Here is a 17,398-nt window from a genome sequence, read left to right on the forward strand (position 1 = left end):
TTGGTCTATCCTGCTTTTCATGGCTTCCGGCAGGTCATTTCCAGTCTTCAATTTGCTTATCATTTCATTTGATTTCTGGGCTTCTTTTCTAATTGGAAAATTCTGACTTTGTAACTGTTATTTTCTTTTTGAACTATTTCCTTATTTCTTCTTCCTCTTCTCATTTGTAAATAAATTTCCATAAAAGTAATTTTAACTTGAGTTAACTCTTTATTTGGGGATTGATAATTGTTCATTCCTCTAATGACCTAACCTTTTAATATATTTACCCAAAAACTCCCTTCCCCCATTACATCTCTGTACTCTGGAGCTGCAGAATTCATGCCCCTGTTAATATTTTAACTTGGAATTTTCACTCTTGGATTCCAACCACCCTGACATGTGACTGAGTGAATGTAAATCAAATCAATTCACCTAGCTCACTATCTAGTGGGTTAAGATCCCAGACCATACTTCTCCTTCCTACTCCATCTAGCCATCTACTCAAGCCATCATGCCTTCTGACTGCTAAATGTTGCTCTTGCTCCCTCTCCCCCCAAACCTGACACATTCTATCTTTTATGTTGGGTACAACAATCAAATCAATAGTACCACTTCTTCTGAAAAAGGGCATAACAATTTTTGCTAACTATTCATTAGGCCAAAACAATTTTTCCTCTATGTTATTTTCCCATATTAGAATATTAGGTTATGAAAATGAATATGCTAATTATATTGATTTACTTGAATTACCCAACTATGTAGATGATAAAGCTGTGAGGGACTGACTCCAATTAATTGGGACCCAGTGTTACTTGAAGGAGCTGTCTGACCATGAACAACCTGGCTGAAGTAACCATGGAAACCAGCTTTCACAGTCCTGTAATAATCAGCTTTTCTTGGATCCCATCAACCAGTAGATTATCCCATACCAGCTTTCACAGTTCCTGGGATAAGATAACTAAGTAACCTTGTGCCCCACAAGGTTCAGCAGAGTCTTTATTTCTGTGAGTTTGAGTTGTTTCTGAAGTTAACTGTTTTCATTTAACCTTGATGGGCATCTGCTGTTGCAGACTATGTGCCTCATTGTATTCCAAAGCCTGCAAAACTCAAGACTTCACATTTGCTTATCTTCTGTTTTTACCAAAGAGAATGTTATTGTACCCAAAAATTCGTACAAAGGAGTCTTTTTGTTTTTGCCACTACTTCCCTTGTGCCTGACAATCCATTACCTCCAATTCTAGAACTCTCTGCCTATACCACACCTAGATCCCTCCCTGAAACAGCCCCTTTTCCCACCTCCTCTTTATTAAAAATATTCAGCTGTTTGCTACCTCAAAAATTGAGCTTTCCAGCTTTAGACTGACTTGCTTCACGTGAGCATTGTAGGTCCTCATTTTAAAAAGATTATTCTTAATTTTGTAGGCATTGTCTCTCTTGAATGTTCTTCCTATTCTGGGAAAATGGGACTGGGGTCCTGTAGGGATCTATACTTGATACAGTACCCCATCACATTTACCATCCCCTCAGGTAAAGAGAACTCAAGTTCCATAGAGTTCATGTTTCACTTTACAAGGTCCTGGGAGTAGGGGCTATCTCTCTTTGACCTTTGTATCCTCAGAACTTAGTATAGAATAAGGATTTTATAAATTCCTTTTCATTCTTTCATTCAGCCAAATTGATTTCCTTGTTAGTTCTGACGTGATACAATATTTCATCTTTGGTAGGTCAATAAGCATTTATCAAGCACTTAGTAAGTGTCAGGCATTGGGCTAAGCCCTCAAAAATATAAATTCAAAATATAAAGAATGTTAAAAAGGAATGTATATTGTAAAGAGAGATAATATGTTAATATGCTCTCAAGGAATGTATATTGTAAAGAGAGATAATATGTTAATATGTAAATGTATATGCAAAATACAGGGTTATCACAAAAGTCTCAATGGAGTTTTAAGAGACAAAAGCTTAAAACTCCACTATGACCTCTAGGGAACACCCTGCATATGAAGAAATCTAAGGAGAAAACAGCAGCTGGGTCTTTGCACAGATTCTCCCTTGGTACAGAGGAGAGAGCATTTCTTACTTCATGTTCTTAGAATCCTTAGTTTTCCTTCAGAACTCAGCTTAAGCAGCACTTCCTAAGTGAGCGCTTTCTAGATCCTCCTAGCTGCTAGAACTTCCCCTAACAAATTACTGTGTAATTATTTTGTACATGCTAATTTATTATGCAACCATATGTACATATTTTCTGAATAGAAGTTCCTAAAGGGCAAGAGCCATTCATCTTTGTCTTTGTATTCCTAGCACAGTATCTAGAACACTAAATAAAACCTTGCCAAGTGATTTGCTAGAGTGGAATGATAACATCCCTCAACTCAGTATTTCTGTGGAAAATAACAAAACTACAAAATTCTTACCTAAAATAGAAAAGTCTCAGCATTTCATTTTCTGCTTTAAAAAATGGCAATTCTCTTCTTCATTTGTTGCTAGTCCACATGCATTTGTCATCCTTTCTCTTTTTATTTTGTGTCTAGTTATATCAAATTTGGTGATCCTGAACCACTAAAGGCTATCAATGAATAGTCTTTTTGTTACTCAGTTAATTAGGAAGCAGATTTCTCACATGGGTCCCTAAGCAACAATAAAGTGATCCCACACTCAGTACATAGTTGAAATCAGATACTAAACAAACCATCATGACGTTAACTGTGGTATAAACTCAATAAATTCACTGATCCAGAATGATGTATGAAGCAGCATGACCTAGATGATATGGAGTCCAAAAAAAAACTGTGTTTAATCCTACCTCTGCTACTTACCAGCAGTGTAATGTTGGAAAAATTACTTAACCTCTTAGTTTCTTCATCTGTAAAATGAAGGGATTGAAGAAGATAATCTTTAAGATCCCTTCCAGTTCTAAATCCTATGATTAGCCCCTTCGATCACCACTACTGGAAGGCTGATCTTTTAGTAACACCTTTCCCCATTTCAAAGAGTCCATGAATGTTCATTTTAAACTTGATTTTCTTTAGACATACATAGGAGTGGAGAGGAAGAGATTGTGATTTGCCTTTCAGGTATAACCCTGAGTTTTGACTTAAAGAGCCATGGTGTATGGTGAATTTTGACTGCTATTTACTGTGTGACTTTAGGAAAATCATAATTTCTCTCTGTGGGTCTCAATTTTCTCACCTTTGAAATAAGAAAGGTAGAACTAGATGATCTCTCAGGACCCCAGAATTTGTAAAACACTTTATAACTCTCTTATAACACTGACATTCTATTACATTGTAATTATTTATCTTTTTTCTCTTCCTAGCCTATAAAGCTTTTTAAAGGCAGGGACTATATTTCAATTACTTCTGAATCCTACTCTGAGTCTAGCATAGATCTTTGGCAGATAAACATTTTATTGCCAACTTAACATAGGGCAAATTCAATAGATAGTTAATGCACAAAGACATTTTTTGCTAAATTGAAATACAAGGGCATAAATCAATTCTTACTGAAATCTTTCAGTATTTTTTCTAGTTTTTGAAGCTTAAAAGAACTCAGGAGAGAAACACAATAGATTAATTTCTCATGGATGTGTGTGGCATTTACATGTGGCACATACACTAAGTATAAGTCATATTTTGAGCTCCACAGCACTGTGACAAACATTCATCTGTGGAATGAACATGCAAGGTGAGGAAAAATAATGAAAAAATGGGCCATAATAAGAAAGATTCAGTTTAGGTTTAGCTGTTATTAATAAATAAACTAGACTGAATGGGAGAAGGATTACAATTTTCTAACTAAGACATAATAGCAATGGTTTGAATTTGAAGCTTTCTGGATAACCTTTCAGTTAGTATTTATTCATTAATCTGAGACACAAATTATGCAAAGTTTATATGAATCATTGCTTATGTTTCAGAACTTTAAGACAAAAAACTCCAAATAAGTCCCCTGAACTCACCAATCCTGAGCATGGTTACTGGCTTCCTGAGGAGGAAGTGGGCTGGCTAGTCGGGATACCTGAATCCAAACGGCATCATAGAGGTCTTTCTTCCGAGTATGCACAGTACATGGAACAATCAATGGCATGCCAAAGAGGCTGGGACGATTCTTCTGAGATGACAGAAAGTAGAGTTCTGTCCTCATCTATGTGTATAAATCAAGAAAACAGAAAGCTGAGAACCAAGATACACCCAAGGAATAGCACTCTCCTCCCTCTTCTCTAGATACTAATAACAGGTTTCATGGTTTGCCTCCTTTTAGCTATCACCACATTCCCTTCATGATCTCAGACCAGAAAAAGCAGAATCAACTTGAGGAATAAGCTCCAGTCATCTCAGTCTGGTATTAAGATAATGGTAACTAAAGCCTGAATGAGTCAATGAAAGGTTTAACACATTCTTTGTTGAGGTTGCCAAAAAAACAAATTATTTTGCTTGAGTCTACATTTTCCATCTAGTACTTGTGCTTTGAAAAGCATTTCTTATTTGAACATATCTGCTTAAACCTAAAAACTCTCCTGAGCTCCACTTCAAATCTCTCAACCATTTAAAAATTATTTCTACAGAAGCTCTCTCAGTAACACAAGTGCCTTAAAATATATTCTCTTCAGGCTAAGTTTTTGAGGAAGCTACAGTGGATATCGATATCACTTTATAGCAGGGATTCCCAACCTTATTTCTTTTTAAAAACCCTTACTTTCTGTTTTAGAATTGATACTAAGTATCAGTTCCAAGGCAGAAGAGTAGTAAGGACTAGACAATGGGGGTTTTGTGGCTTGCCCAGTCACATAGCTAGGAAGTGTCTGATGCCAAATTTGAACACAGGTCCTCTCCAGGCCTAGCTCTCTATCCACTCGGCCACCTAGCTGCCCTGATTCCCAACCTTTTAAAGAGATATAGTACTCTTTTATAGATCTGAGGAAAGTAAGTAGAAACAAGATAACAATATATGACTACAATAATGTGAATAAAAAACAGGAATAAAAGGAAACCAACATAGATGACTAAACCTGGTCCTAAGGATTAGATAAGGAAATAAACATTCCACTTCCTTCCTGGGCAAGGGAATGGAATGTGAAATATTGCATATGATGTTGATAATCATTTTGATGACTAACTTTCTTGAAGTGTCTTTATTTGTTACAAGAGAAGATTCAATAATGGTGGTATAAAAACCAAATGGCATTAATAAAGCTTGAAAAGAGAGGTAGCATTGTTTATCACAACTGGAGATGAATTTGAAGTCAGGAAACACTGGGTTCAAGTTCCAATTTGAATCATTGTCACTGTGTGAACATGGGCAAGTTATCCTTTCAGGGCCTCAGGCAATCATCTAAGACTAGAAGACCTGAGTTTGCTCTTTTCCCTTTCCTTACATCTCAAAATTACTTGACATTACCAATCCTCCCTCACTTCATTACCTAATAGTGGGAGTAGTCCTTCGCAATGCCAAAGTATCCCCTTCTATGTGCCTTGGATCCTATCCTCTGATTTTCTCTACTAGATTGTCCCTTCAATAACACCCTTCCCTAAAAAAAAAAAAATCTTCAATCTTTCCCGCTCCTGGTTCTTTTTTCCCCAACTATAGACCTGTTCATGTCTCTCTCATCTTCAAAAAAGACCTCATCTCAGCTACATACATGGTCATACCCTTTATCATGTCATCAACCAGAACTGTTTCTACTTCCATGTTTAGGAACTCCAAAATCTCTTTATCTTCTCAATCTTTTATCTTTACCTATACCTTTATGATTCCTAATCCTCTCTTCATCTCCACTGTGACCTCCATTCCCTCATCCCTCAGTTCTTTCCTAAGCCATCACATTGGCACTACCTATATCCTCTCTTCCTTATCTTTTGATCAAATAATTCACCTACTCTATATTACATCTCTTCTCAAATGCTTTGAACCTTCATCCTTTGATTGTTAATGACTTGTCAAAACCTAATCCTAGATTATTCCTACCATGTGCCTCATTTATCCCTTTCCATGTCTTGCTGAATGGAGCCAAAGGAAATCACAAAACTGTACTGTCTAGATCTATTACAAATCTGTTATTTAATCTCAACTGGGTTTCAAAACAGCAAAACAATCATTTTATTCCTCTCTAACTGATTCAATATCTCATTCCTTCTAAATCTTTCTCTTCAAACTTCCTCTAGCATCTCTTACTCCCATCCTGTCTATATGATACCTTGCCTCAGAGTTCACCAAAAAGATTGAAGTCATTTGCTAAAAACCATCTATTCCCTCCTCTCCCTCATCTCACATTACACAGAAATTTTCCCCATTACTATCTCCTCCAATACTCCAGTCTTGGATAAAGAGATGGACCTTCTCCTCATCAGGCCAAATCCTCTAAATGAACCCTTGACCCCATTTCCTCCTAACTTTTTTTTTTTTAACCCTTGTACTTCGGTGTATTGTCCCATAGGCGGAAGATTGGCAAGGGTGGGCAACGGGGGTCAAGTGACTTGCCCAGGGTCACACAGCTGGGAAGTGGCTGAGGCCGGGCTTTGAACCTAGGACCTCCTGTCTCTAGGCCTGACTCTCACTCCACTGAGCTACCCAGCTGCCCCTACTCCTAACTTTTTAAGAAGAGAGATCCCACTTTCTTTTATATTTTTGCTTTAATCGTCAGCCTCTTGCTATTTACTTGCTCCTTCCTTGCTGTCTACAAACTCTCCTAATTCTCCTTGCCCCTTGATTCATCCATCCCAGCTAGCTATCACCCTGTATCTCTTCATTTCTTTTTGGTAAAAATCTACACTAGGTTCTACTTTTTTTTTTCTTTCTCCTTTCTAAGCCCTGTGCAATCTGGTTTCTAATCTCACCATTCAAATGAAATTGCTTTCTTCAAAGTTACCAATTATCTCTTAAATGATAAAATCTAATGGTCTTTTTCTAATTTTTTCCACCATAGCCTATTGCATTTCTCTCCAAACTCATCCCTATTTCTCTCAAGTGAATCATTATTCTTCTAGTCATAGTTTTCCAAATCTAGAATCACCAAAGCCTCTTCTCTCTTTTCTGTCCCCCTATATGCAATACAATGATTCTATATCCGAACAATTGAAAAATCTTATTTATTCTACTTCCACAATATCTCATGTCCCTCTACTTATAAAGCCTCTATTCCACTTCAGGGAACTCATTACTTCTTGCTTGGACTACTGCAAACATTTCTTAAGTGGTCTCTCTATTCCCAAATTCTTCTGTATCTGGCCCAACCTATGCATATAGGTGCCAAGTGATATTCCTAAAATGCATATCTGATCATATTAATCTCACAAAAATCTTCTGTCAATCTATATCATTCTAGGATGATATAGGATATAGGATAAACAACTCTGTTTGACATTTAACATCCTCCACAGTATATTCCCAAACTTCTTCCCCCCCTTCCCCCCGTTTTCTTTTATATCATTTCCCTTCAAACTCTCTGTCCCATTCAAACACACCTACTATCTGTTCCCTGCACGTGGCATTCCAGCTTCCCCTTCCATATCATGTACAAGTGCTCTCCCATGTCTGGAATGTACTACCTTGTCTCCACCTTTTAGAATTCTTATTTTCCCTCAAAGAACAACCTAGGTTCTAAAGCTCTTAAATAAGAACTTTAAAGATGTTAGTATTTTCTCCCTTCTGAAACTACTTATTAAATATTTTGTATTTGTTTAACTAAATATGTCTTGTATTCCTCCTAATGGAAGGCAAGCTGACAGCATTTCTTAGTGCTCCTAGTGCCTATTATAGAGGAGGCACTTTATAAAATGTTTGCTGGATAGCCACAATTGTTCCCTGATAGAGGCTAGGAGGTATTATGGGCAAATTTGCCTTAGGTTAGCAAAGAGAAGGGAAATGCATAAACCTAAACTCTCATAAGAATGCCTGAAAGATGCTACTATTTCCCTTGTAAGCTTTTGATTCCTAAGCAAAGGGATGTCATTTCCATTGTAGGTATTGCAAATCCTAAATCCTTGACTATAATCATTCAGCACAATTTTAACAATATAAGTCTAACAGAGCCTTTACAGACAAAAGCAACTCCCCAGTCCCATTATGCCAGCAAGCCCACACTCCCTAACATTTAACCAACCATTTTCCTGTGTATTGCAATGATGTAACCAATGAAAGGACTGTCAGGAAATGATGTCACGTGACCATTCAGTATTCCATTTGTGAAGTTCTTTTCAATTCCACATGGCACAACAGTGTTTGGCATTCCATTAGGAATGAGAGTTGGTCGGAGCAGATCCCCATTGGTTGATATATTCAGCATCCCATTTGTAGATAGGCCAGAGAAATCTATAAATTCGGAAATAAATATAGTATTACATGTACATGGTGCCCATATACTTTGTTTTCTTTATTATCCTGAAACTTAATACCTTGCCCAAAGAAATTTTCTTTTGTAAAGATAATATGACCAGATGGAAAGCAAAAATTGTTCGAAGTAATCCATAGCTCCTTATTTCAGGGCTAACTTCCACAATATAAATAATCAAATAATAGTGACTACCACAAATAAAGATCTACACAAAAACCTAGATCAACATCAAATATAATCATTTCTAAGATGTTTTTAATAGCATTTTTCCGTTCTTCCAAGTCAAAATTAAGTCATCCTCCAATCTATTTCCTTTTTTATCAAGTTCCAGTGAATATGGTGTCTCTTTAGCACTTAAGTTTTTACTTTCTTAAATTCTATTCTTTATGCAGAATTGCAATAACAAAAATCTTTACTAAAAGGCAATGATATGGAAAGCACTGTATCAAGTGATAGAGGTGATACAATGTTTAAACAAGACACCTTCTTCCTTGCCTTCAAGGAGCTTACAATGAGAAGTAAAAGAATGAAATTATAGCTGAAAAGAAGGAATTTTTCATTACTGCATTACCCCATTTTTTAAAAATCATATATTGCTTACAAATATTCTTTTTTCACTTTTAACTTTCTGGGATCTATTGATAATATATGATATTTGATTAGTCTCTCTCTTATCTATTTTCATTTTAATAGCACCAAACAGTTAGGAGCCTTTTCTTTTAACCCCAGTTAAGCAACTGGATGACATCAAATAAGTCATTTAATCCTTCTGGGCTTTCTTAGGCTTCCTCACATGTAAAATGAAGCACTATGATTTTACATTACCTGTCTGTACCGGACTTGAAGCTGAGGTGGGGGATCCTGGGGTGGGAATCTCAAATGCACACAAAAATCCACTCACTGAGAGCCGTACCTTTTGGTTATCCTGAGGAAAGTTCTGTGGAAAAATAAGTTAGGGAAGATGAATAGAATGTTTCAGACAAACTGGAAAATCATTTCTATGATATAATATGCTGCATGAATTCTATTTTCTCCTCAGTATAAGAAACAAGCCAGAGATGTTCTAACACCTTAATAAAGAGTGAAATACAACTTGAGAGAAAACTAATACTTTCAATTAACAATAGAAGAGTGTAATTCACAATGATAACTAGTGTAATCTCACTATGATCATGTGAGTTCTCAAATATGTAAACCCTAAAATGTCAGACTCGTCCATTGTTTTTCTGTTGCAGGAGAAATCAAGAAAGATGAGAATTTGTTCTAATTCTTAGACCAAAACAACAATGCTAAAGAAAGAAACCCAACGTAGAGGTGTACAATATATATCTGGATTATCCTCCTTCCCTTTCATGATGTAGGAAATGGACAATGCTGTCAATTTCCCTTAATCCATGCTGTAACAAAAGGAGGAGAGGGGGACTTAAGCATGTTCTAAGAGCAAGCAGGCACTATTTAAAGATATCTTGACCTTAGAAGAGTGCTAGTTATAACAAGGATGGAAGGATTTTCAAATAGGTTATAGCTAGCAGTGTCTGAAAAGAGACTTCCATTACTATGATGTTAACCCCATTGCTGGGGATTATTCTAAAGTTTGCAGCAGAATCTGGCTTATAGTTTTGTTTCCTCTTAAGAATAGGACGACCAATGACATTATAATTTAGGCAATGTTATATTCAAATCCTGAGAAATGTTGGATGTCACCTTGATTGACAAGGGAGGTAGTTGGAGAGACTGGAATGTTCCCAGATGCTGTGAGCCAGGTGCAAAAGTCAGTTGGCCTGGGAGTATAAATAACCCTAATAGCCACCTGGAAGGATCTTTGGGTCTTTGGTCTTTTGGGTTTTGGTCCCTTAGGTCTTTAGGTCTCTGAATCTTCCTAGCTCTTTAAGTCTCTGGCTCCCTGAGTGGTGAAAGGAGACTGGGAGGTCTATGAAGAAGAGGGTTGATAGGGTCTGAATATTTCCTGAGGGCTAATACATCACCAAACACTGATAGTGAGAAAGCTGAGAGAATAAAACCACCAACACAGCAGCATCAAGAGCAGACTATTCTCTGGCTTGGCAGTGGCCAAGCTGGGCCAGAGGGGTTGTGAAGAACAAAGCTCCAGGTTCTACTAAATCAATAGTCTCCAGCCCTAAGTGTTGACTAGTTATAGATATTAGATTGACAGGGTCTCCAATCCCCAATCCTTATCCTGATTATCCTTTCCCAATTTAGATTATAGATAAAGAGTGTTTAATAAGTACATTCCTGAGTGGTCTTTATATCTCGACCCTTGGGAAGAGAGCTAACACAGTCAGATTAACAAATGTGATCCAAGGCTAATCAGAGCCCAATATTAATAATTGATCTAACCCCAATGTATTGAAAGGGAAAATTATAACAACCAGCAAGGGTGATTGGTGTTCCCCCATCATCAGCACCTAGGGAGAATACAAAGATACATCCACCTAACTGCTTATCTATATCTCCCTCTCTTTTTTTATAACAGCAATCCTTTCAAGTTTTTGGCTTAGATAATTTAAAATATGGAAATTAAAACTTATCCACACTACTTCTTTGGGTCAATCAATTATTAGTGATTAATTTTACTAGTATTTAACCTTGAGAATCTCAAGAAAAATGTGACTTTTGAAGCATGAGAACCTGCTAAATATTCTAGGGGTAAGGAGCCATTGTTACCTTTATGTTAGAACCATGTACTTCTGCAAGAAGAATCTGTTCTGGTTTAAGTCCACAGAGGTCACTCAGTTGCTTTTTGAGTCCTGTGTACTTTTCATCCATGTTCAGCCTCAGCCCATATCGAACAGGAGTGGTACCATCTAACTTGATAACTAGGAGAGAATTGGTACTTAAGAGCAAAATTTGGGTTTTCTTACAAGGCCAGCAATGTTTCAAAAATTTACCTACTATGCAAATTAAAAAAAAAAATCTTATTTTCATTCACCAAAAACAAGCTCGGAGAGTCACTACAAGCCTTAAAATATTGTTTCTAACATTTTGAAGTGAAGAAGATGCAATAAACACAACTACAAATGAGCCAATATACTAAACTCATTAGTACACATTGAAGCATATGATATGTGCATCATACGGTGTTGGAGCCTGTTTTTACTATTCACTCTTCCCTGATGGATTTCACTAATATTTTCAGTTTTAGAGTCAGGAAGGGAAGAGGGAAGCTACCTTCATACTAAGGATATGGCATCACTCTTTTGAAGAATTTTTTTTTCTTATAAAGATATTTTACCAATTACATGTAATGGCAAATTTCCATATAAGTTTTCTGAAGTTAAATGATCCAGACTGTCTCCTTCCTCTTCTCCCTCCCCTTTCCCAGAGCTGGCAATCTGATCTGGGTTATACATGTTTTATCACGCAAAACATATTTCCATATTGTTCTTTTTAACAAGAGAATAATCATATAAAACCAAAAACCCAAATTAACTATAGTGAAAAATCATATTCTTTGATCTGCATTCTAACTCCCAACAGTTCTTTCTCTGGAGGTAGATAGCATTCTTTGTCATAAATCCCTCAGAATTGTACTGGATCATTATATTGCTGAGAGTAGCTAAGTCTTTAACAGTTAATCATTCCACAATATTGATGTTACTATGTACAATGGTCTCTGGGTTCTGTTTATTTCACTTTACATCAGTTCATCTAGGTCTTTCCAGCTCTTTCTGAAATCATACTGTTCATCATTTCTCACAGACAACAGTATTCCATCACCAATATATACACCATAATTTCTTTGGCCATTCCCTAATTGATAGACATCCTTTTAATTTCCAATTCTTTGCCAATATAAATATTTTTGTATAAGTAGGTTCTTTCTCCTTTTTTATTGTTTAAAATTTCTTTATCTCTTTGGGATATAGCCCTGGTAGTGGCATTGCTGGATCAACAGGTATACAATATTTCATAGCTCTTTCGGTATGGTTCCAAAATTGCCTCCAAAATGGTTGGTTCAATTCACAATTCCATCAGCAACACATAGTATCCCAATTTTGCCACATGCCTGCCAACATTTCTCACCTGCCTTTACTGTCACATTGCTCAATTTGATAGATATGAGGTGGTATCTCAGAGTTGTATTAATTTGCATTTCTCTAGTCAAGATTGATCTGGAACATTTTTAATATGATTATTGATTTCTTCATCTGATAATCATTTATTCATATCCTTTGACCATCTGTCAACTGGGGAATGGTTTATATTCTTATAAATTTGATTTAATTGGTTTTGGTTGTACAAAATCTTTTTAACATAATCAAAATTATTCATTTTATATCCTATAATATTCCATATCTCTTTTTTAGTAATAAATTTTTCTCTTCTCCATAGATCTGAGGTAAACTATTCTATGTTTATCATAGTAACATCCTTTATGTCTAAATCATATACCCATTTTGACCTTCTCTTGGTAGAGGGGATAAGATACTGGTTTATACCTAGTTTCTGCCACACTGGTTTCCAATCTTTTGAAAAGTCTTGACAAACCTTTTTATCACTAGATGGAGGTTTGAACTTCGCAGTATTAAACCCCTTATGCCCCATCTCCCACCCCTAATCCATTCCATGGCCTGGAATTAAGATTGCTAAATTACAGTATATAAAATACATTTTTTTTAAACCCTTAACTTCTGTGCATTGGCTCATAGGTGGAAGAATGGTAAGGGTGGGCAATAGGGGTCAAGTGACTTGCCCAGGGTCACACAGCTGGGAAGTGTCTGAGGCCGGATTTGAACCTAGGACCTCCCGTCTCTAGGCCTGGGTCTCAATCCACTGAGCTACCCAGCTGCCCCCCTAAAATATATTTTTTTGTTGTTAAAATATAGCTTAACATTACTATTCCCCATTAATCAAACTTAAATGAGATAAATGATTCTCTGAAACTAAGTGATTCTTCAAAACTATGTGACCCACCTGTTATTTCTAAGTGCATGTAACTATCCATAGGTAGTGGTAAAGATAAGAAATTGAAAGGGTCAAATCGGACACTTATATGCCCGCATGTTTTACATCTGACTTGGGATCTTAGCTGCCCATGGAATAAATCCACAACAATTGATCGATTTCTTCTCAGGTGATTATCCCAGGCCTGTGGGGAAATAGAAAGGAGGAAGTTTACTAACCATGAAAAGAAAAGAATGCCTTAACTGAGCACTTGGTGAACAAAATCAAGAAAACTGAAATTTCATTCTGGATCTTCATTTTGAATGTAACAATCTTTCCATTCCTTCAAAATTCTAACAATTTAAAATATGAGTAAATAAAAAATTTAGTAAGTCTGATGAAAGAAAAGTGATTATTAAATGTTAAGTGGTTGTATGATTTTTATATCCTAAAATTAAAAAAAAATTCTTACCTTCTGACTTAGTATCAATTCTAAGACAGAAGAGTGGCACAGGACAGGTAATCAGGGTTAAGTGACTTCCCCTGGGTCACAGAACTAGGAAATGTCTGAGGCTAGATTTGAATCTAGGTCCTCTCTACTTCAGGCCTGGTGCCCTATCCACTGTGCTATCTCTCTGCCCCATAACTTTTCATTTTTACTGAGGTTTTTTTTTTTTAACATCACCTTCATTCCCAACTATACCTTCCCTTTCCCTTAACTAAAAAAGAGTAGAAGAAAAGTTTAGCAAAACTACCCAATGTATCAGCCAAAACTGATAGTATAAGAAGTATCTGATATCCATAGTCCCCCACCTCTGTAAAGTAAGGAAGAAAATACATTTTATAATTACAAAGAGGTCATTAAAGTGAGGTAGCACTGCTATTGGGCTAATATCTTTAATTGTCATTGAAGTAAAACAATGCCCTTTAAGAATAAAGTATATGTCAATAAATATCTGGATTTTTTTCTAATCCTACTTGAAATCTGGCAAGAAAAAAAGTATAACAGTGCCATTGGATTCAGGGAAGTTTTGCTATTCTTTCAGAAAGAATAATGGTAGTGTTTTACCACATGTAAGAAAGAAATTAGTGAAAAAATTATATAACAAAAATTTGTTTAAATTTTGGCTGGTTTTTAATCAATAAGCAAAATTATTTAAGTGGCTACCTGCATTAAACAGCAATGATTACTGACAAACCTCTGCAGCCACTTCCCAGTCTGGTCGACCATCACTGTCCTTCAGTTCTACATATGGTTTCTCGTGAACTCGGTTGAGATCTTCATGAAGACCATCCAAGAGAAAAGCCAGAAGTTCCTGGGAGTCTTGCTGCTGGAAACCATTAAATCTGGGAGCATATTTTGCTATGGTCCACTATAAAATTAGTAAAAACTAGTCATTCACCGTTCTATTTTTGTCCAACTGTGTAAATAGAATTAGCTCTAGTCCATTCTGTAGTCAAAACTCTACCTACCTGAGATGAGGTCATTCCCACCTCCCTTAGTGGGGTAGGGAGATGAGTTACCCACATGTGACAATAAGTAACAAATCAAGAACAAGGGATGGCCCTTTGGGCAGTCCAAATCAGTGTAGAGACTGCCATTGGTCCACTTGAATTAGAGATGGACCCACGGGAAGTGACGAAAGACACTATTTCTTTAAGTATGTTGGTTACTTCCTGTGGAGGAGATCCCGCTTTGAACTTGGTGCTGAAGGATCTCCTGAGACCACAGACAGCTTGCACTCTGTATTGTCACGTGGGTAAGTTAGGCTGACTTCCTTGGCCTACCTAGGCCGCTTCCAAACCCTCTGCAGGCGTGGACTAGCCTCTCCCTTTCTCTTTATTTCCTTACCTTTACCTTCCTAATTGTAAATAAACTACCCTAACCTGATGCTGACTTGGGTCTGATTTAATTACGGAATCAACCTGAATTGTTGATTCCTGGTGGCCACACTTTAAATACATATCTATAAAATACTTAAATCTCCCCTTAACACAACTAAAACAGACCATGTTATATGAAAATGAGGAAGGCATTACAAAGTTTGTTCATATTTATGTTAATAACTAAATTTTCCTAGACAAGTGATGGGCAAACTATGGCCCAACCTGCAGGCCAGATGCAGCCCCCTGAAATGTTCTATTGGGGGGCGGGTGGTGGTGGTGGAGGAACAGGACTGGACATTATTCCTAATCTGACAAATACAATGAGTAGGATACAATACAATGAAACTTCGAAAGAGTTGCCTTAGAAAAAGACTGACAGAGATGAGCATTTCCTTTCCTTTGGCCCCCTCTTTAAAAAGTTTGCTCATCACTGTACTTAGACCATAAGGCAAAGCATCAGGTATGCTAGCTAATTTAAAAAATACTTTCAGGATAGAACACAGCTCTGATATGCTTTCCTCTTCAGTCACCAAGAAGAGCCTGGATGTTTTTTCATATTTGACATTTCTAACATACATCCTAACTTTTAATTTAATTTTTTAAAAATTGCTAGTTTCTTGAATATTATAATTATCTGAAAAACATTAAAAATTTTCTAATTACTTTTTGGTTGACAATATCCCATAGAAATAATTCATATTATTTTTTATCTAATCCATTTCTAAATACCATGAGTCCTATTTGTAAAGAAAGATATTATTTGATATTCACAATTTGTGAAGCATATTCATAATCTTTCTTAGAGGTGTCATACCACTAATGATGAAAAAAACTGACACAAAAAGACTTACTGACTACCAATTAGTTTCTTTAATGATTTTTTAGGATTTTCTAAAGTAAACTATGTCATCAGCAAAAAAGAGATAGTTTTGTGTCCTCTCTGAATTTAAATTAATTTCTTTATCTTGTCTTATTACTGCTAGCATTTCTAGAATCAAAAGAAAAAGGACTGTCTTTCTTTATTTCTGTAATTGAGAGCTTGTGTTTTCCCCATTGCTTTTATACACACTTTGTATCATATTAATAAAAGTTTCTTCTATACCTATGTTTTATAAAGATTTGTTTCATATGCTGTCAAAAAATTACTGAACATATTAAAGTAAGATATTTAGTGGGCTTGTGATGAAACATATTCTGAATTAATCAACTGCATAGCCTAGCATGATGATTTATTTATTTACACACAGAAACTAAAATTGGAAGGAATCTTGGGGAAATTTTCATCTAATTTCTACATTTTATAAATAAGATCAATAAGGATCAGAAGTTAAGTCACTTGCCCATGGTCAATAAATGTTTAGTATATTGAATTTAAATGAAATATCAGAAGCCATTATGTTTATTTAAAAGAAAAAAACAAGAACTGGAAAGCTGATATGTTGAAGAGTAAAGCTACATACAGAAAAATTATTCTGAACAGAGACCTTCAAAGAATGAGGAGAATGTTACACTTTTAAGAACCATAATCTCCTTACCCGAAGCTTCAGAGGGGCAACATTCTTTTGTGTTCCACTCCATAGCTCCTGCACTAAGTCCCCATAACATTTGGCCATGTGACCCTTCATCCCAATGGGGTTGGTCCTGGAAGTTTGAGAGAAAATGTAGCAACAAAAAGCAAGAAAGAAGCACTAACAAGCATTTGGGAGCAGTTATCTATTCTTTGGACCAATACTTTATTCTAATTTTTAAAAAGTTTTATTTAAGGGTTTTTTTTTCCAACATCAGAAATTTCTAGACATATATCAATGAGAGACTTTTTAACACAGGAAAAGAAAAACAGTTAACAAAACCAACCAAGGAGATTTCATTTGGCAGCACATGTACTCCATACCCATAGTCCCCCAATTCTCCACTGAAAGAAGAGGCACATTTCTTCATTCTCCTCTAGAGACAAAATTGGTCATCATAATAATAGAGTATTCAGGATAGTTTTATTGTCCTTATCATTTACATTATTGGAGTTACTGGGTGTACTAATTTCTGAATTCTCTTTACTTTATTCTACATTAGTGCCTATAAGCCTTTCCAAGCTTCCTGAATTCTTGAGTCATTCTTTCTTACATTACTGTAATATTCCACTACATTCACATACCATTATTTGTTTAGCCATTTCCCAATCAAGAAGCATCCAACTTGTTACTGGTTTCCACAGAGTGCTGCTAGGAACACATGGGATCTTTCCCTTGGTTGTTGGCCTTTTTGGGATACATGCCACTATAGTGGGATCTGAAGGTC

The 17,398-nt window shown here is 36.1% G+C and overlaps 1 protein-coding gene across 1 annotated transcript in view; it reads right to left on the minus strand.

The window, feature by feature from the left end:
- Positions 1-17,398, minus strand: part of USP32 (ubiquitin specific peptidase 32) — a 282,076-nt gene that overhangs the window by 27,730 nt on the left and 236,948 nt on the right. The window contains exons 21-27 of the mRNA XM_044676716.1: positions 16,639-16,744; positions 14,416-14,589; positions 13,247-13,421; positions 10,997-11,148; positions 9,137-9,248; positions 8,081-8,289; positions 3,941-4,125 (exon numbers count right to left, since the gene is read on the minus strand). Coding sequence (XP_044532651.1) covers positions 3,941-4,125; positions 8,081-8,289; positions 9,137-9,248; positions 10,997-11,148; positions 13,247-13,421; positions 14,416-14,589; positions 16,639-16,744 — 1,113 coding nt within the window. The remainder of the gene's footprint in view (positions 1-3,940; positions 4,126-8,080; positions 8,290-9,136; positions 9,249-10,996; positions 11,149-13,246; positions 13,422-14,415; positions 14,590-16,638; positions 16,745-17,398) is intronic.

The sequence above is a fragment of the Gracilinanus agilis genome, chromosome 4 (genome assembly GCF_016433145.1).
Source record: "Gracilinanus agilis isolate LMUSP501 chromosome 4, AgileGrace, whole genome shotgun sequence".
Lineage (NCBI taxonomy): Eukaryota > Metazoa > Chordata > Mammalia > Didelphimorphia > Didelphidae > Gracilinanus > Gracilinanus agilis.